The sequence below is a fragment of the Loxodonta africana genome, chromosome 24 (genome assembly GCF_030014295.1).
Source record: "Loxodonta africana isolate mLoxAfr1 chromosome 24, mLoxAfr1.hap2, whole genome shotgun sequence".
NCBI classification, from domain to species: domain Eukaryota; kingdom Metazoa; phylum Chordata; class Mammalia; order Proboscidea; family Elephantidae; genus Loxodonta; species Loxodonta africana.
In genome coordinates, this window is record NC_087365.1 from 35,120,688 (window position 1) to 35,140,715 (window position 20,028).

Below are 20,028 nucleotides of genomic sequence, written 5' to 3' on the forward strand. Positions count from 1 at the left end.
TACCTTGGGCTTCTCTTTCAGTAAATGAGAAAAAGGAGGTGAGGTCATTGCCAGGCAACCTACATTGTTTGGGTTGTTATTAGATGACAGGCCCAAGAAACTGATTGGAGTCCCCATTTCCCAGCTCTGTGAAAATTCAGAGGAGTGGGTGTGTAAGGTCATTCTCTAGTCTTGACAGTCCAGGTGGTTTTTATTTTATAATTGGAATTTAAAACAGTGACTGTTGTTTTCCCTTTCCTCCCAGAGGAGGATAACCTGAGTGAGTCCTCTTCCGAGAGCCTTCTTTGGAGTGATGAGGACTATGTTCAAGATGTTGATGTAACCACCAACCCAGACGAGGAACTTGATGGAGATGACCGTTATGATTTTGAGGTGGTCCGCTGCATCTGCGAGGTCCAGGAGGAAAATGACTTCATGATTCAGGTAGGCAGAGCTGCCAGGAGACAGGCCTAGAGAAGCATCAACTGGTCCTTAGAGGAAATTTTGAGGGACTATCGTATTTTCATGCAAATAATACATATGCTTTCTGTGTAAAAATATAGTATAGTTTGAGGCCACCAAAAATGTCAAGTCAGTAGCCCTTGATAAGCAGTATTGTTGGCAGCAGACTGAGCTTTGCTTCCTGGTTTGGCTTCCCCTGAATTCCAGCCTGGTATGAATAGCCTTTTAATAGACTGTGAGGGGAATCGAGGGATCATTGAGTCTGAACCTCTCATATTCTACTTGAGGCAACTGGAACTCATAACTGGGCAGGGCCTTACTTGTGGTCACACAGTGAGGAGTTGAATGGCAAGGACCCAGATCTCTGGAATAGCAGTTTAATCTTCTTCCCATGGATACACACCTTTTCTTTGAGGTAAATTTTCTTACGGCCTAAAGGAAGTTGTTTTCCTGACATTGGTATCTGTCACATCCATCTCTGAACTGTGCCTGTAGGGTAGGCCCCTCCCTACCTGCCTGGGGAGACCATCCTGGCCAGCACCTGCTTTCCTGTGGCCCTTCTTTTTCTAATCGCAGTTGGAGGGAAGGTAGCAGCTGTCTGGCTGACTCTGGGGCTGTCACAGATGCCCTGGGTTCTTGGCAGCTGCCCAGCCTGGGTTAGTTGAGGAAACTTGATTTTTTAAATTAAGCTATGGTTATATTGGTTAGGAATTTTTAGGAGGTTAGTACAAATACTGTTGAGAAAATAGACTGGGTCCTGGAACCCCGGGGCCAGGGTACAGCCAGGCTCAAGAGCCTAGGATTTCGTCATGAAGGGCTTGGTCTACCTTTTTTCTTGCATCTCCCTGCAGTCCACTTGGTACTTTTTCTTTTTGCTACAAGCCTGGTTTCTTGGAAGATGCAAAATGGTTATCCATGCCCCTGCTCCCCTTAAATTTATGCCTTTGTATTGAAGAGACTAATAACAACAACAGAAAAAACTAAACCTGTTGCCATGGAGTCGATTCTGACTCATGTAACCCCACGTGTTACAGAGTAGAACTGCACTATAGGGCTTTCTTGGCTGTGATATTTACTGAAACAGCTTGCCAGTCCTTTGCTCCTCAGAGCTGCTGGGTAGGTTTGAACCACCAACTTCTAGTTTAGCCGTCGATCAGAAACTGTGACTCCCCAGGCTGAAACTGGAATCTGAGTCCTGACTCTAAGTTTCTGGCAAAGGAATTCCCAACCTGGTTGGCGTCAAATGTTAGCCTTTGGATCTGTCACCTGTGTGTAGAGGGGGATGTAAGGTTCAATATTGGTCAAATGGCCACCTTTGGTCTACTCATCCAGTCTAGTAGAGGTTGGGGGTATGGGTGGGGTCACATGGAACAAAATGGCTGCCTGGGGCCTACCTCTGTTATCATGTGGTTGGAGAGTAGGTGTTGTCCACAGAAAAGGGTGTGGGTTGCCCAGCACCCAGTAAAAGAGTCCACTTAGTCTGTTGAGATTATGAGAAAAAGGCCAAACCTCCTTGGCCTGGTTTCCGTGTTGAAACTTTTTTTGCTTGCTGTTATCATGCTGTAGGTCAGCATGGCATCAATTTTGAAATTCTGTTTTGGACCTTGACTTAATATACAGCTAGATTTATGCCTCTTACCTTTGATTTGTCGTCTTTATTGCTCAACAATCTCTTTTCCTTTGATTTTTTGAAACATCGAGGCTTTGCCATAGTTCTGGAAACTTTCCAAAGGACCAGAGAGTGAGTGGGCCCACTTGCTTTCGCCGTTTATTTTCCCATTGCTCTTTTTTTTAAAATATAAATTCTTATTTCAAAATAATTATAGATTTACAGGAGGTTGAAAGAAATGTACAGTGAGGTCTTGTGAATTCCCTCCCCTACTGCCTCTCATGCCAGCATCCCGCACAACCACAGTACAGTATCGAAACCAAGAATTGACATTGGCACAATCCATAGGGTTTATTCAGATTTTACCAGTTGTACATGTACTCATTCCTGTAGGTGTGTATGTGTGTTTGTGTATAGCTCTGTGCATTTTTATCACATGGGTGGTCTTGCATAGCAACCACCACGATCAAGATAGTCAGCTGTACCATCACCACAAGACTCCCATGTATTATTGCTTTATAACCACACTCTTCCCCTCCCTGTCAGCCCTAACCGGTGGCAACCACGTATCTGTTCTACGCCTCTGTAATTATTTCATAATTGTTATGCAAATGGAATTGTGCAGTGTATATCTTATTGAGAGTGGCTTTTTTCATTCAGCGTAATTTCCTTGGGGTTCATCCAAGTTGTTGCATGTCTAGTTCGTCCCTTTTTATTGCTGAGTAGTATTCTGTGGTATGGATGTGCCACAGTAATGCTTTTTATTAATGGTAGTGACTGTGTACAGCTGAGTAGTGATTTAAAGTTTCTGGAGTATTTTCACAAATTCCATTTCACCCTAAATAAGGCTGTCTCAAGCCATTTATTTTTCCCAATTTATAGGTGAGAAAACAAAATTATAGATATTAATGATTTGTCCATGATTGTAGAACCATTAAATAGGTTATCAAGTTGTGATTTGAACCTCAAACTCCCAGTCAGGTGTTCTTTCTCCTATGCTGCCTTAGTTCAGCAGGTCCATATTTATAATTAAGTAAAACAAAATTTGGTTTTGAAACATAATAGCATTGTCTAGGCTGGTTGACCAGCCTGACCACCACTGCCAGCATGCACACATGGCATACACACCTTAGGCCGAAGGAGTTTCTTTTCTCTTTGAATAGTGTCCATAGTAGCCTCTGGGAATTCAAGGTTACATGAGTGGTCTAAAACAGCACTCATGACCTTTAGTATACCTTAGGTCGGTGGTTTTCTAACTTTTTTTCAGCATTAGAACCCATTTTTCTAATGGAATCTTTCATAGAACCCCCAAATGTATAACAGGTAAAAGCAGTAGTTTTGAAAGTTCAAAATATACGATCCTCATTTTTAAGGTCAGAAATGTGAATGACGGGAGTGTTCCTGTGAAGTCTGACATCAAGTCAGGTTGTGAGTGACAGTTGCTGACTTTGAGCACTTCGGAGGCTTATTCGCTTTTCTCTCTTTGATTACGCAACAGTGAGACAAGCTTGATGCATGTGGTCATTGCAGGGGTGACTTTTTCCAAACCTCTGTGCTATGTAGTCATTTTGATTAATCAGAGATGAGAGGAAGAGCTTTGATCTGAGGACAGTATAGTATTGAGCCTAAGCTAGCAGTACCAGATTGTGTGTAGTGGTGGGCGCCATTGTCTTAGTATTTGGGATGACACACATTTGAATGCGTATGTTTTAAATAATCGCATTAAAAATACACACATACACACACACATGCATTTGCAGAACCTGTGAAACTGTAGAATACAACTTGAAAACTATGATATTACATAGAGGAGCCCTGGTGGTGCAGTGGCTAAGCACTTGGCTGCTAACCAGAAGAGTGACAGTTGGAACCCATCAACAGCTCTGTGGGAGAAAGGCCTGGTGATCTTCTTCCATGAAGATTATAGCCAAGAAAACCCCATGGGGCAGTTTAACTCTGTCACATGGGGCCGCTGTGTGTTGGAATCAATTTGACAGCACCCAGTGACAACAACATGTAACCTAAAGACTGTTACAATTTTTTTTAGTAGAATTTTTTTCTTAAGCATGGTTTTTAAATCAATTTTGAAGATCATTAGTGTTCACCCTGTCTCTGTGGGCATATGGTCAGTTCAGGGCCTTGGTAGCCTGATTGGATTTGGCTGTCATTTATCCATAGAAATCTTCAGTGGATGTGTAATGAAGGCCCTTCCCTGCAAGGCTGTTTTCCCTTAGTAGTGTAAGAGACTCTGTTGTGGTCCATGGTGGTACTTCCTCCACAGACTTTTCTATAAGTAGCAAGGACCATGGGGTGTTTTGGGGGGTAGAGCTTGGCTTGATGTACCATATGTGCTATGTGAAAAAACTTAAGTTTGAGGCTGTTGGGGCCACAGCAGCTGTTATGCGGCAAAGTCGGGAGCTGACTTCCAGTCTTTTGCTTCCCAGGCTGCACGTGGTCTTCCTGAAGCTCAGCTCAGTACTTGTGGCTTCCTGTCTGGCTTTGCAGTAATGAGCTCACTTTGGAGTACCTTGTTTTTTGTTCTCGAAGCCTTCTCCGCTTGTTCGTTTGGAACAAATGTGTCCAGCTGGCTCTGTGTTGTGGAAGGAGAGTTTCTGACTGCCTGAATCATGATGAGCACTGCACCTCTTCCATTCAGTAACTTTAGCAAAAGTCGAAAGTTTAGAGGGTGCTAGCTGGAACAAATGTGGTTTAAACTTTTACATTTATTCATTGTCTAGTTAAAAAAAAAACCAAATAATTTTTTCTTAAAATAAGTTTTTAACTTAAATTGATATTCTGTACAACCCAAGAATACCTCTAGGGTTTGTTTTCTAGAAGATACGTGTACTGCCTTTAGAGAAATAATTTTCTTTAATAATTTTGGTATCAACATTACTCAAGTATATTATTTATTTACTAGTGCTGATTTAAAATCACTGGGAGATTAAATCCTACTTAATAGTCATGGATATTTGAGCAATCTGGGTATCACATGAAAGATGAATATCAGGAAAATCATTAAAAACCATTAGATAATTAAATTATTTTAATTGCCCTAGGATAGGGTTTGGCTGCTCTTTATTCTTAAGGGGCCAGATGTTCTCTGTTGCAGCTTTTCAACTCTGCTGCAGTAGTGGGAATGCAGCCATAGACAATACATGAATGAATGAGCATGGCTGCGTTCACATAAGGCCCTGGTTACAAAAACAGACTTTGAGTTGGTTTGGCCTGTGGGCTCTTGATCTGCTCTCCTAGAGCTGGCGCTAGAGCAACAAACATACATTAGAAACCCAACATTCCCTCGTAAAAATTGTCTAGCAGTTTTAACAAGAAGCCCGTTTAAAATTTTTTGTTTTTAAATTTATATTGTGTGTATTTGTTGGTGTGTGTCGGAACTGACTCTATGGCACCTAACAACAACAACAGCAATGCATTTTCAGGGTTCACTATCCAAAAGGTCCACAAAGGTATACAGGAAAAAGTTTTATCTCCTCTCGTTATTACTTATTTGGCATCCTTCCAGAAACAGTCTATGGCCAAACAAGCAGTAACAAATATATTCTCCCCATCGTTATTTTATTTTATTTGAAGTTTTTTTTTTTTTTAATTTTTATTGTGCTTTAAATGGAAGTTTACAAATCAAATCAGCCTCTCATACAAAAATTTATATACACCTTGCTATATACTCCTAGTCGCTCTCCCCCTACTAAGACAGCACACTGCTTCTCTCCACCCTCTATTTTCGTGTCCATTCGGCCAGCTTCTGGCCCCCTCTGCCCTCTCCTCTCCCCTCTGGACAGGAGCTGCCCACATAGTCTCATGTGTCTACTTGGTCCAAGAACCTCACTATTCACCAGTACCATTTTCTATCCTGTAGTCCAGTCCAATCCCTGTCTGAAGAGTTGGCTTTGGGAATTGTTCCTGTCTTGGGCTAACAGAAGTTCTGGGGACCGTGACCTCTGGGTCCTTCTAGTCTCAGTCAGACCATTAAGTCTGGTCTTTTTACAAGAATTTGAGGTCTGCAACCCACTGCTCCCCTGTTCCCGTCAGGCTTCTTGTTTGTATTCCCTGTCAGGGCAGTCATCAATTGTAGCCAGGCACCGTCTAGTTCTTCTGGTCTCAGGCTGATGTAGTCACTGATTTATGTGGCCCTTTCTGTCTCTTGGGCTCATAATTACCTTATGTCTTTGGTGTTCTTCATTCTCATTTGCTCTAGGTGGGTTGAGACCAATTGATGCATCTTAGATGGCCGCTTGCTAGTGTTTAAGATCCCAGACGCCACTCTCCAAAGTACGATGCAGAATGTTTTCTTTTTTTTAATAATTTTTATTGAGCTTTAAGTGAACGTTTACAAATCAAGTCAGTCTCTCACATATAAGCTTATATACACCTTACTCCATACTCCTACTTACTCTCCCCCTAATGAGTCAGCCCTTCCAGTCTATCTTTTCGTGACTATTTTGCCAGTTCCTAACCCTCTTTACCCTCCTATCTCCCCTCCAGACAGGAGATGCCAACAGAGTCTCAAGTGTCCACCTGATACAAGTAGCTCACTCTTCATCAGTATCTCTCTCCAACCCATTGTCCAGTCCCTTCCATGTCTGATGAGTTGTCTTCGGGAATGGCTCCTGTTCTGGGCCAACAGAAGGTTTGGGGACCATGACCGCCGGGATTCCTCTAGTCTCAGTCAGACCATTAAGTCTGGTCTTTTTATGAGAATTTGGGGTCTGCATCCCACTGATCTCCTGCTCCCTCAGGGGTTCTCTGTTGTGCTCCCTGTCAGGGCAGTCATCGGTTGTGGCCGGGCACCGTCTAGTTCTTCTGGTCTTAGGATGATGTAAGACTCTGGTTCGTGTGGCCCTTTCTGTCTCTTGGGCTCATGGTTGTCGTATGACCTTTGTGTTCTTCATTCTCCTTTGATCCAGGTGGGTTGAGACCCATTGATGCATCTAGATGGCCGCTTGTTAGCATTTAAGACCCCAGAAGCCACATTTCAAAGTGGGATGCAGAATGTTTTCAAAATAGTATTATTTTGCCAATTGACTTAGAAGTTCCCTGAAGCCATAGTCCCCAAACCCCCGCCCTTGCTCCACTGACCTTCAAAGCATTCAGTTTATCCAGGAAACTTTTTGCTTTTGGTCCAGTCCATTTGAGCTGACCTTCCGTGTATTGAGTATTGTCCTTCCCTTCACCTAAAATAGTTATTATCTACTAACTAATCAGTAAATAACCCTCTCCCACCCTCCCTCCCGCCCCCCCTCGTAACCACAAAAGTATGTGTTCTTCTCAGTTTATACTATTTCTCAAGATCTTATAATAGTGGTGTTATACAATATTTGTCCTTTTGCCTCTGACAAATTTCACTCAGCATAGTGCCTTCCAGGTTCCTCCATGTTACGAAATGTTTCACAGATTCGTCACTGTTCTTTATCGATACGTAGTATTCCATTGTGTGAATATACCACAATTTATTTAACCATTCATCCGTTGATGGACACCTTGGTTGCTTCCAGCTTTTTTATTGTAAACAGAGCTCCAATAAACATGGGTGTGCATATATCTGTGTGAAGGCTCTTATTTCTCTAGGGTATATTCCAAGGAGTGGGATTTCTGGGTTGTACGGTAGTTCTATTTGCAGAATGTTTTCTTAATAGATTTTATTATGCCAGTTGACTTAAACGTCCCCTGAAACCATGGTCCCCAAAGCCCCACCCCTGCTATGCTGGCCCTCAAAGCATTCAGTTTGTTCCAGAAACTTCTTTGCTTTTGATCTGTTGTTATTTTCTTAAATACAATGTTAGCATTTTTTATGTTAACCTCTTCCTTTATTTAACTGTATATAAATTGAAGCCCATTCCATTTACAACCATGGAAAAGCTTCCCCATCCTTTTTTATGGCTGCAGAATAGACAAATTATTTAACTTTTCTCTTGCCCAGTGGACATTTAGATTGTTTCTAATCTTAGTGATGCAGTGAATAACTTTTCATATAAATTATTTTGTATTTGTCTAAATGTACCTGTGGAATCAAATTTTGGCAGTGGAATTCCAGGGCTAAAGGGTATGTGCATTTAAAATTTTGACAGATATTGCTGTCTCCCTCCGTAGAGGATGTCCCAAAGAACAATCAAATCAGCAATATTAAGGGCCTGTTCCCCACACCCTTTTTAATACAGAGTATTTCAAACTTTTTCATCTTTGCTGTTCAGATAAGTGAAAAAATAGTCTTATTAATATGACCATTTTGTAATTTATTTTTTAATAACCTTTAAAAGTTTTTCATCATAATTGCAGCCTTTGGAAAATGCAGGGTATCACACAGAAGAAAACAAGAATTATCCAAATTATTTTTACCCGGAAATAACCACTGTTCGTATTTTGGAATACACACAAATTAAAATTATTCACTATAAACAGTTTTTCAATTAGAATTACACTTTTAGGATAAAAGTAACATATTATAAAAACTTCAGGTAACACATGAAAGTATTAGGAAGAAATTGAAATTGAACTATAATCTCAAAAGCTGGAGATACTAATAATGTGTACATATTATTAGTCTGGTTTTCTTTCACGTTAATTTACATTAATTCAAGTTGTCGTTAAAGTGCCATCGAGATGGTTCCGACTCATAGTAACCCTACATACAACAGAACAAAACGCTGCCTGGTCCTGCGCCATCCTCACAATCGTTGCTATGTTTGAGCCCATTGTTGCAGCCACTCTGTCAGTCCATCTTGTTGAGGGTCTTCCTCTTTTTCGCTGACCCCTCTACCTTACCGGGCATGATGTTCTTCTCCAAGGACTGGTCTCTCCTGATGACGTGTCCAAAGTGCCCAAGAGGAAGTCTCACCATCCTCGCTTCTAAGGATTATTCTGGCTGGACTTCTTCCAAGACAGATTTGTTTGTTCTTCTGGCCATCCGTGGTATATTCAGTATTCTCTGCTAACACCTTAATTCAAAGGCATGAGTTCTTCTTCAGTCTTTTTTATTCATTGTCCAGCTTTCACACGCATATGCAGTGATTGAAAATACCATGGGTCAGGCGCACGTTAGTCCTCAAGGTGACACCTTTGCTTTTTAACAGTTAAAGAGGTCTTTTGTAGATTTGTCCAAGGCAGTATGTTAATTTCTTTTAATTTTTCTTTTTTAATTGTACTTCAGATGAAGTTTTACAGAGCAAGCTAGTTTCTCATTAAACAATTAATGCACGTATTGTTTTGTGACATTGGTTGTTTAATTTCTTGACTGCTGCTTCCATGGGCACTGATTGTGGATCCAGGTAAAATGAAATCCTTGACAACTTCAGTATTTTCTCTGTTTATTTTACTTGGGTAATTCAAGTTATGTTAATATGTTCTTTTTATGGTTGATTTGAACATTTTATGTTTTTATTTTTTCTTTGACCTGTCCATAACCTTTTTTGTTGTGTCTGTCTTTTTCCTACTAGTTTGCGTAGGCTTTGTATAAAGTAGGGAAATTAGCCTTTTGGCTGTGCTAAGAGTTACGAATATTTTAACGCAGTTTGCCATCTGCCTCTTGATTTGTTTATAGTAATTCTTGTCTTTTGAATTTTTTTGTTTTTGTGAGATCAAATATATCAAACTTTTCTTTAAGGGCTTCTGAGATTTGAATCACGGTCGCTTCCTCACTGAAAGTTTATCGAAGAATTCTATCATGGTTTCTTCTAGTACTTTTGAGGCTTCATTTAGTTTTTTAAACAACATAAATATTTGATCCACCTGAAATTTATCCTGGCATAAGGAGAGAGCTTATAGCTGCCCTTTCACTGATTTGAAATGCCACTATTTTTTACTTTATTTCTGCATGTATTTGCATCTCTTTCTGGATTCTCTCTTCTTTTCCATTGGTCTATCGGTCTATGTATTTGCTTGTGTAATTCTATTTTAATTATTGTACCGTGATAATATATTTTAAATGTTTAATAGGGTTAATACTCCCTTATTGCTTTTTCTTTTTTCACATATTTCCTGGATATTAATTTTAGAATGAGCTTATATAATTCCAAAGCTATTATTTATTGACATTACATTATTTTTGTAGATTAATCCAGGATATTGACATCCTTAGGGTATTGACTCTTGCTGCCTAGGAAGAGGATACACCTTACCATTAACTTAAGGTTTTTTTGTTCCTCAAGTAGTCTTTTGAAGTTTTCTTTATAAATACCTTGCATATTTGTTAGGTCAATTCTTAGCTATTTTGTTTGTTTCGTTATAATTCACATCCATTTTTAAATTTAAACTTTAAAAATGAATAATGTATTTTAGCTTCCATGAAAGAGTTAACATTTGGAATTTTGCAACTTAGTTGCATTTGATTCATTTTGGTGAATATTAGTACTCAGGAAACTTACAATCACTGGTGAGACAGGCTTTCATTCTTTTTTTTTTTTTTAAGACTTTTTTGTTTTGTGCTACCAACTTTTCCTTTCTGTGCCTCAGTTTCCTCATCTGTAACATGAAGAATCTGGATCAGATCTTATTTGAAGTCTCCTAGTTCTGCGTCTCTTGATTCTGATGTCGTTAGCTTCCTGGAGAGCTTGTACCCTTGCATGGAAGCCCTCTTTGTGCAGGACCTTTCTGACTCCAAGTGGGCGAGGACAGCGTGAGCCTTGGATTCACAGTCCCTTGTGACCAGGCTGGTGGCCCATCCTCAAGACCATGTCAGGAAGCTCACTGTCCACCTTGCATGACTAATCTGTATGGAGGGGTAAAGGTCCAGGAAGTCTGCCTTTCTTCTTCATTTCCTCCTCTGGATTCTTAACCGTCAGGCTTACTATCCTCAGGTTATCCACATGCCTCCCAGCATACTGCCCTCATTGTCAACTCCTTCCTCCCCCACACTCCTAGGCAGTGGAACCTAGGAGTTAAAAGAACTAGCTTTGGAATTAGGCTTATGTTCTGATCCACCTTTTTCTCTCATCAGCTGTGTGACTTTTGGTAAGGTTTAGAGAGAGTAAATGGAAAGTGCTAGCACATGGTTACTCTAGGAAGCATCAAATAAATTGACTTGCTTAGTAGTAGCAATAGGTGCTTAATGCATATAAGCTGCATGCTGGCTGTGTACTAGGAGCTTCCACAGGTGATCCATTGAATCCTCACAAGCAGCCCCTCGGGGTAGGGAGGAGTAGTATCTTTGTTGCAAATAAGGCAAATGAAACCTAGGGAGAAGTGACCTGTTGAAAGTGACAAAGCTAATGAATATCCAACCCAGAACTCAAAGTTAAGTTTGGCAGCTCCAAGTTAGCCTTGGTCTAAGGACTTGAACAACTTATCCTCTGTTCTAATAAAGTGATCACAGAAGTGAAATAAAGTCTCTAGAAATTATTCTGGATTAACACTGTTTAATGAAATTAAATGTTCTTTATCCTCTCTGACCACTATAGTAACCCTTAACCTCATGTGGCTGTTGAACACTTGAAATGTGACTCCTGAGGCTGAACTAACTTTTTGTTTCATTTGTTAATTTAAATACCCACGTGAGGCTAGTGACTACCGTATTGGACAGTGCAGTTCTAGATGAATGGTTGCAGCTCAGTTCCTATGTAAGCCAGTAGGGAGTGCTCCTCCCTCCCCTCTCCTGCTACACCCGCCCGCCTGCAGGTGGGACTTGCTTTTGGATGGAGGATACCCTCTGAGTTTAATTTTTGTTGCTTCTTTAATTCTAACAGTGTGAAGAGTGCCAATGCTGGCAGCATGGGGTCTGCATGGGATTACTGGAAGAAAATGTGCCTGAGAAATACACCTGTTATGTTTGCCAAGACCCTCCAGGTAGAGTTTTCTGGAGTCAGGGATATTAACAGTATGTAGCTTTTTCTTTAGCACAGCTGGCCATGAAACTTCCTAAGTGTCTGTGGTCTTGAGACTTCTTCAGCATCGATTGGACTCCTCCTCCTCGTCTTTGTTGCTAGTCTACCTGGTGGCTAGCTAACTTGAACTTAGATTAAGAGGTTCACCTAGTGGAAGGCCTGGCTTTGAGCTAGAACTTTCCCTTTTCTTGAGAGCTCATGAGGATGGGCATGTGGGCCCTGTCCTTGGCTTTTTGGGTCTGTCGGAGGATTGGAAACCTGCCTTTGCTCCCTGTGGTGGCATCTGCTACCTGAAAGGGAAATATGCTCCTGAGGGAAAGAGGAAAGATGTAGTTGCATTGAGCCTGTCACCAGAGAGGACAGAGCAGGGAATAATTCCTTAGCAGAATAGGTTAGTGTCATTGTTCAATGCCCACATGGGTGACCTGTGGCACATGGGTGCCCTTTTCCAGAAGTCTCAGAGGTAAACTATAAATCTGTGGGTTCTTGTCTCACTGTAGTGGGATGGTAACATCTTCCCCTTTTACCACTTTTTAAGGTCTTCCTGTCGGCTCCAGTCCCACAGTTGACAGCCTGACAATGTTTTAGGACCTCTGCTTCTGTTATTCTTTTTGGTCCCATGAGGTGGGCCTGGTAGGAGCTCCTACTTCCATTTCCTTTATGAAGAAGAGATTGATGCTCAGAGGATGCATATGACTTGCCTAATCTCTTAAAAGAAATTGGAATTAGAACTGATTTGTGGGGCCAGATCTCTTGATTTTGCTGGTTATATAGGGAATCACAGTTTATTTTGCGGCAGGCAGTTGCCCTCTGACCCTGATGACCTTCACTGTGACATTGTGTCTTCTCATACTGGAGAGCCATCTGCCTCTGTTTGTCCTTTATCCCAAGGAAAGAACATGGTGAGAAGATTAGTCTGTGAGTCGTAGAATGTTATTGATGGGCAGTACCTCAGAGACTACCAGACAGGCGAGCAAACACAGGCCCAGACTGGACACAACTGGCCTGAGATCACATAGCCAGTTAGCACTAGACCCTAAATAAGAATGTGGATGTCTGACCTTTGCCTTGAAAAACAGGCTGTGCTGCTCTGAATGCTGCTACTCACCCCCTGCCTGAGCAGTTGCCTGTGAGATTCTCCACGTAACCCGGAGGGCTCCTTGGGGCCGCTGTTAAATCTCTTGTCTACCTTAGTGTCTCTCCTTCTTTACCTCCACTTTCCCTCTGTAGAAATTACACACCCTGTCTTCATCAAGTCCCTGTGCATGTTCTGAATTTTACAACTTCAGTCACCAAGACTGTGAATAGACTCCTTGAACTGAGCACCGAATGTCTGTCACAGGGTCTACATTTATAAATTGTATTGGACTTTGTGGTGTTGGGCCAAAAGTTTAACCTAACAGATTTGTTCTTGAAAGGTTATTTAAGGATGTTTTTAATAGAATTGAGCTGCGCCTTACTGCATATGTTAGTAAAGCCAGAAAGAATCCAAGGACCTTGATGGGGATTACCTGGGTTATTTCAGGTTTTTTATAGATGTATAGTTATTGAAGGTTAACAACAGCCTCATTGAAAGCTATTCCCTGGGCTTCCAGAGCAGGAAACACTGTTGATTCACACGTAGTTGTGTTTTCAGTCCTGCCTAAGGAGACCTGTAATAAACAAGACCATTGAAGCCATGTAGTTTGTCATTGTAACAGATATCAAACAGAGGTTCATAGAAGGGAAGGGGCTTGACTATATTTTATTAGGTGGTATTATAGTTTAGGAGGGGGGAACTGGGGCTTTTTTCTATTCATGTAATAAATATATTCAGGGTGCCCCTTGCCAGGTACTAGGGATGCAACCATGAATAAGATAATTCCTACTTTCTGGCTCTAAGTGGGGCAGGGGTGAGAAACTGATGTGAAAATAAATGAGAACATGTTAGCTAGTGATCAATGTCATGAGGAGGGAAAAGCGATCAGATAGGGAATGACTAGGAGGTACCAAAGAGACTCTCTTCCTTTGGGAGGTTGTACGACTTCTCCAAGTAGGTGATAAGGAGCCAGTCCTACAAAGGCCTTGGGGAATAGCACCCCAGGCAGAGAGGATGCTAGAGCAAAGATGCTAAGACCAGAAAGAACTTGATGTGTTCCAGAAACTGTAAAGAGGCCACAATGAGGATGGGAGGGGGAGGACAGGAAGGAGCTGGGTCCTTCAGGCCTCATTAGTCTGGAGTTAGAGCTTTGGGTTTTCTTCTGTGAGCAGTAGGAAGCCATTGAAAGTTTTAAGTAGGGGAGAGAATGATACGACTTAAATTTAAAGAGCTATCCAGGCTCCCATCCCACCTCTGGTCAGTTCCCGGTCACCTGGAAATTTATGTGCCTTATCCCCAACACCCACAACAGAGACCAGCATGTACTAGTTTCCAAGTAAATGACTAAATGAATACCCCAATTTTTTTACCCTTCCAGTAGCTTGTGTGATAATGATAAAATGGCCTGGGTTTCCTTCAGGTCATGTTTTAACCCTCTGCTTGTCACTGCTTTAGGTCAGAGGCCTGGCTTCAAGTATTGGTATGACAAGGAGTGGTTGAGCAGGGGACGTATGCATGGCCTAGCATTTCTAGAAGAGAACTACTCCCACCAGAATGCCAAGAAGATTGTGGCCACTCACCAGCTTCTTGGCGATGTGCAGAGAGTGATCGAGGTTCTGCACGGCCTGCAGCTCAAGATGAGCATCTTGCAGTAAGTGTGGTACCTGCTGCTCTGGGGAGGAGTCTGATTTGGCATGGTCTAAGGGCAGCATAAATTTGAGAAATTGGAAAACCACAAACTCAATGAGAAAACAGGTGAGCTTGAGACCTTACTAAAAATTCTCAGGTACATGGTAAACATTCTTGGTTGGTAAACAAAGTAATATGGAAAGCTGCTGGAAGGAATATTGTTGGCAGGTTGACTCTCTAGCATAGTGGTTGCTCAATAAATATGCATCTCTTGGTGGTTTGCTCATTCAGAGAAGTTTTAGGCTTTTGAAGTTGTACTTCTGGCTTTTAGTGGTCAGAAGTTTAGGGAGTGAAATTGAGAGTGAATTCCCTTTTATGGTTGCATTCTACATGTAAGATGACCAGGTTCACGTAAGGTCTGATAAGGACATGGGGCTCTTAGTTGAGGGCTGTTGTCTTTTGTAACCTATCCCCACTTTACCAAATAGGACAACTGGGGCATTGAGTGGGGCAGCCACTCTCCATGGTTCCCCAGGAAATTGGTGGCAGAGCCAGGACTAGAACCCAAGCCCTGACTTCTGTCAAGAGCTTGCCCTGTACCTTTCTTACTGCTTCTCAGTGATGCTGCATGGCATATGGTTCCATGAGCCTTTCTGTTGGCGTTAACACAGTCTGTGGCAGGGACTGTTTCTCTTCTGCCAAATTTCTGCTTAAGTTCTTCCATGAACCTTCCCAAAGGGGACCATTTTAGTTAAGTCATAAACACTTACAAACTAATGCCATGAGTGAGTTAAGAAATGATAGGCCACTCCTTGGCTGCTTCCTGGGCCAGGGAGAGTAGAGCATTAGAGCCCTGAGGTGGCAGAGTGGAGGCCTGATGCCTCTTGCACGCTGCCGCCCTGAGGCCTGGCCTCAAGTACTGGTACCACAAGGAGTGGTGGAGCAGGGGATGTTCAGCAAGCGTTGCTGTTTGAGTAAAAGCTAAGCTGCTATAATAAAGACTTCAAAAGTAGAGGCTCAGACAAAACTGATATTTCTTGCCACATAATGAAGGGTCCAGAGGTAGACAGGGGTCCAGGCTGGATAGGTGGCTTTTCTCCAGAATTCCATCTTGAGGGCTTGGATTTCTTCTGTCTTACTGCCCTGGCATTCCCTCAGGTTTACCTTCATCTGCATGCAGCTCTGCCTCAGCCCCTAGGAAAGGGGAAAAGAAAAAACGGGAGGGCAGGCAGTTTTTATGGGCATACATAATTGCAGGGGAGACCAGCCAGGTGGCCTGCTCGAATTTAGAAGTGGGGCGGGTATAAGAGAACAAGGAGATAATGGATGCTGGGGGCAATTAGCAGTTGCTGTGAAAGTATCAGTTGAAGTGAACTGTATCAAATGATAGCACCGGATAGGATGTCAGAGTCTAACTGTTCCCCTCACAGAAACTGCTATACCCCATATAAATCAAATGAATATCTTCCTCATGAGGTGCCAGAAATGGGCTGAGGTAGGTGCAAGGTGGCTCATGTGTGGACCTGGAAACATGAACTTTGCTATATTTCTTTTCATTTGAGGACTCAGTCAGATTGTGTTTTCCTTCTTCTCACTGAAATGACAGTGCTCTTAGCCCTGGCCCATATTCTAGGCCCTTGTTCCTTCTGATGACTTTGTTTTTTACTGGAATTAAACCTGACATTTCATATTCCAGCAATTGAGAAGGGAGAGATCTTGTTGGACATTATGAATGGAGAAAAGATTTGAGTACAGGGGATGGTGACCCCAGCATGTCTGTACACATGGGTAATCTCTGCTCTCACAGGCTCTGGGTCTTCATTTTCAGAAATATTGTTTCCAAGTGACCTGGTGAGTTTATTTTCAAAGACAAACAATAAAGCTGGGAGTGACTTCAGATCATCTCTTGTCATCAAAAGGTGACAGGTATGGCTGTGGATACTTAACGATTGACAGGGCTTACATGGAGAGGCCAGGGTTATCCTAGTGAGGAGTAGTAGCTGGGGCTTCAGATCTTAACAGGGAGGGCGAAATTGTAGGAGAGAGGGAGCAAAAACTTTTGTGATTTTTATGAAAGAGGAGAGCTCCGTCGTGGCTCATGGGCTCCATGTTAACTAATTTTAGACTGTAGGCCGACCTGAAAGTTAACAGTGATTCGCATTTCCCCTGATGGAATTGTAATTTCAGAGGTGTGTCCCAGGATCTTGGGTAAGCTTCTGGTAGAGCTTGAGCTCTGACATCTTGCCTGGCGGTGGCTCAGGGACCACCCTGATGCGGATTGCCTTGATGCCAGTTGTTTCCTCTCCTTCCTCAGTGGGTAGGAGTAGCATGGGAATTGCTGGCATGGGATCTCTTGGGAGCAGATCGTAGATTCTATGAAATCACTCCATCCTTCATGTTTATGGCCTATTCCATTTCTGCGGAGAGGGTGCCCATATATGGGAGTTGCTGGTGAGTTAGGCTTGTGCTTTCTGCTGATCAGGCTTCTGTGTTTCTCAGGTGGGGGCTGAGATGGTACTGTTGGCAGTTATACTGTGGGGTGATTCTTTGTGTGGGATTGTCCTAAGCATTACAGAATGTTTAGCATCCCCAGATTCTATGAACTCAATGCTAGTAGTACCTCTCAAGTCATTGCAACAACCAGAAAAGCCCCCACACGTTTCCGTACACCTCTGTGAACTAAATGTGAACACCACCTCTCAGACACCATGTTTCTAACCACCCCACGAGGTGCTGCCGTCCCACTGAGAACTGCTGGTAGCCGGTGGACCTTACCGAAGAAGCCTGCTGCTTTTCTGCAGGCTCATTTTCTCTCTCTCTTACTTCCCCTCCCCCCGGGGTCATAATAGAAGTGGATGAAGAAGAGTTAAAAGGTAAAGTTTGTCTAAAGTAGTGGCTTTTAAACTTTTAAAAATATATATCCCACAGTAAGAAATACATTTTGTATCACTCACATGTATAAAACTGAAACTAAAGTTTCACAAAACACCTACCCTTAGATGATGCACTCTGATATTTTTTTCCCTTTTTCATAATTTATTTTTATCTACTAAATTTTATGACCTCATGGGGCAAGACTCAAGCAGTGAATGATTCTGGGAAACTCAAAAGTCATACCCAGAGTTTTTTGTGCACATACAAATATGCAGATCTTTCAACAGATTCTAAGAGGTGTCTGTGGCCCCCAAAATGATAAGAATCCTTGTTCTTCAATAACAAAATTTTCTCTTTGGAATGATGAGAACAGCAGATTTTAGAAGAATTTTGAAATGCTTTATTATTAATGGCCTACATGCAGATGACAGTTGATTCCCCGTCTCCCTGGTCATCAATGCCTTTTTATAACCAAGTGCCATTGCATGCTGGGATTATTGTGACAGTTCTATTAATTAGTTAAGGCTAATTTTAGTATGCTACAATTGAGTAGCACTTTACCTTCAACCAAGTGTGTCCGTTCAAATTAATTCACTTAATTATTATAAAACTCAGTGGTTGATGGCAGACAGATGATCAGCTTAATTTTACAGAGGGAAAAACTGGAATGAGGCAGATGGAGTGACTGGTCACAGCTGCATAGCTAAGCAGAGGCCGAGGTGGAACAGACATCAGAGTCTTCTGACTGCAAACCCAGTCCCACTCACTGAGTGTGTGCAGCGGGAGCTTGCCTGGAAGTGGTCTCCTAAGAAACCGAGAATTTACAGGCCCTCTTGCTTGGCAAATAGTGGTTTGTGGCCCAGTGGCCCAGGTGGGAGCTGTTCTTCCCCTTGGAAGAAAGTTTGGGAATTGAGAAGCCTCTTCCTCCAGTGATTCCAGTGACCCTAAAGCCCTTTCCCTGTTTGCCCTCCCAACAGAAGCAGGGAGCATCCAGATCTGCAGCTGTGGTGTCAGCCTTGGAAACAGCGGTCAGGGGAGGGACGGTCTCATTCCAAACACATCCGTGCTGCTGAAGCCAAGAGCACAGACGACGCCCCAAGCTATAGAACTTTGAACGGGGCAGTGGAGAAGGCCCTGCCCCTGCCCCGGTCTATGGAGGAGTCCTATATCACCAGCGAGCACTGCTACCAGAAGCCCCGCGCCTATTACCCTGCTGTGGAGCAGAAGCTGGTGGTGGAGACCCGGGGCTCTGCCCTTGACGATGCTGTCAACCCACTCCATGAGAATGGTGACGATTCCCTCTCCCCACGCCTGGGCTGGCCTCTAGACCAAGACAGAAGCAGGGGGGACAGTGACCCCAAACCCAGCTCCCCAAAGGTGTGTGGCTCACTTGCACGTTTTTTGCTTGTTTTGCTTGCATTTGTTCTTAATTTAGTGTTCGAGTGATTGTAGGTTCTCCTTCTGGGGCTAAATGTTCTCTGGATGACATGACAACTTTATTATAAAATTGAATTTCTCATAAAATTTATTTAAATTTTCTTATCATAGATGTTTTTTGGTCTATTAAAGTGGGTGCAAATCAGGAGAGCCACTTGAACCAGAGATCATTAATTCCAGGAAATGCCCACAAAATGGCACAGTCAGTGGTGGGGTGAGGTGGAGGGGTGGGAAGCAGCAGAGAAGAAAGTGTTGATTGGAACTTGAAAAATGAAACTGACTTAAGAAATTGAGTTTTTTCTTTAATGCAGTTTACGTTATACTTGCACACAGGCGGTAATTTTTCACATGAGCAAAGAATGACTTCAGTGTTTTGTTAGGAATAAATTTTTCAGTGAAATTGTATGATAGCTTTACTTTGACTTTTAACTTCGCAGCCCTGTCATAAGAAGGGTTCATTTTGTCACAATATTTGCTGGTTTTATCAATTTTTCTAAGAGCTACTTTGAATTTTATGTTACTCAAGTCATTCTATTCTGAAGCCCCTTGTGTCATCCTCCTTGCTGTTCACCAGTCTCGTCCTGCCCTGCCCTCGGTATCAGGCTGTGTGCAGTTCGAGAGCTTCTCCATCCCCGTCCCCCTCACAGCCTTGCTTTCACAGACTTCATCCTGTGAGTTGCTGTCACCAGCATTAAATATATTGCTGCATATTGCCCAGAGGGCACACCCTAGATTGTAAGCCCCTCAAAGGTGGGCTCATTTGTCCTTGCGCCCTTGCCAGTGTCTAAACATGTGAGGTGAGAGTGGTAAGACGCAGTCTTCTGAGACAGACCCGTTTGAGGTCTGGGCTCTGCCACTTACTGTGTGATTCTGAGAAGGTCACTTCTCATCCTCAGACATGTTTCTTCATTAGTGTATGGGCCAATGACAGTGCCTTCTCAGTTGTCGTGGAACATAATTTGTGAAAAGCTCTCGGCACATTGCTTTGCACATTGTAAGCCCTAAATAGATAATGGCTAGAATCTATTTTCATTTCAAATGAATGAATGAGTGAACGTTAGGGATCACAAAATCCAGACAAAGTTTGTGGTCCTGTGGCTTAGGCAGCCTGTGAGTTGGCCCCAGAT

The 20,028-nt window shown here is 42.5% G+C and overlaps 1 protein-coding gene across 5 annotated transcripts in view; it reads left to right on the top strand.

Annotated features, from left to right (window-relative positions):
• PHF20 (PHD finger protein 20) overlaps positions 1–20,028 on the top strand; it is a 147,157-nt gene that overhangs the window by 119,575 nt on the left and 7,554 nt on the right. For all 5 annotated transcript variants that reach the window (XM_003411689.4, XM_010591651.3, XM_064276045.1 and 2 more), the window contains 4 exons: positions 245–423; positions 11,746–11,845; positions 14,417–14,612; positions 18,442–18,841. In XM_003411689.4, the coding sequence (XP_003411737.2) occupies positions 245–423; positions 11,746–11,845; positions 14,417–14,612; positions 18,442–18,841 (875 nt within the window). The remainder of the gene's footprint in view (positions 1–244; positions 424–11,745; positions 11,846–14,416; positions 14,613–18,441; positions 18,842–20,028) is intronic.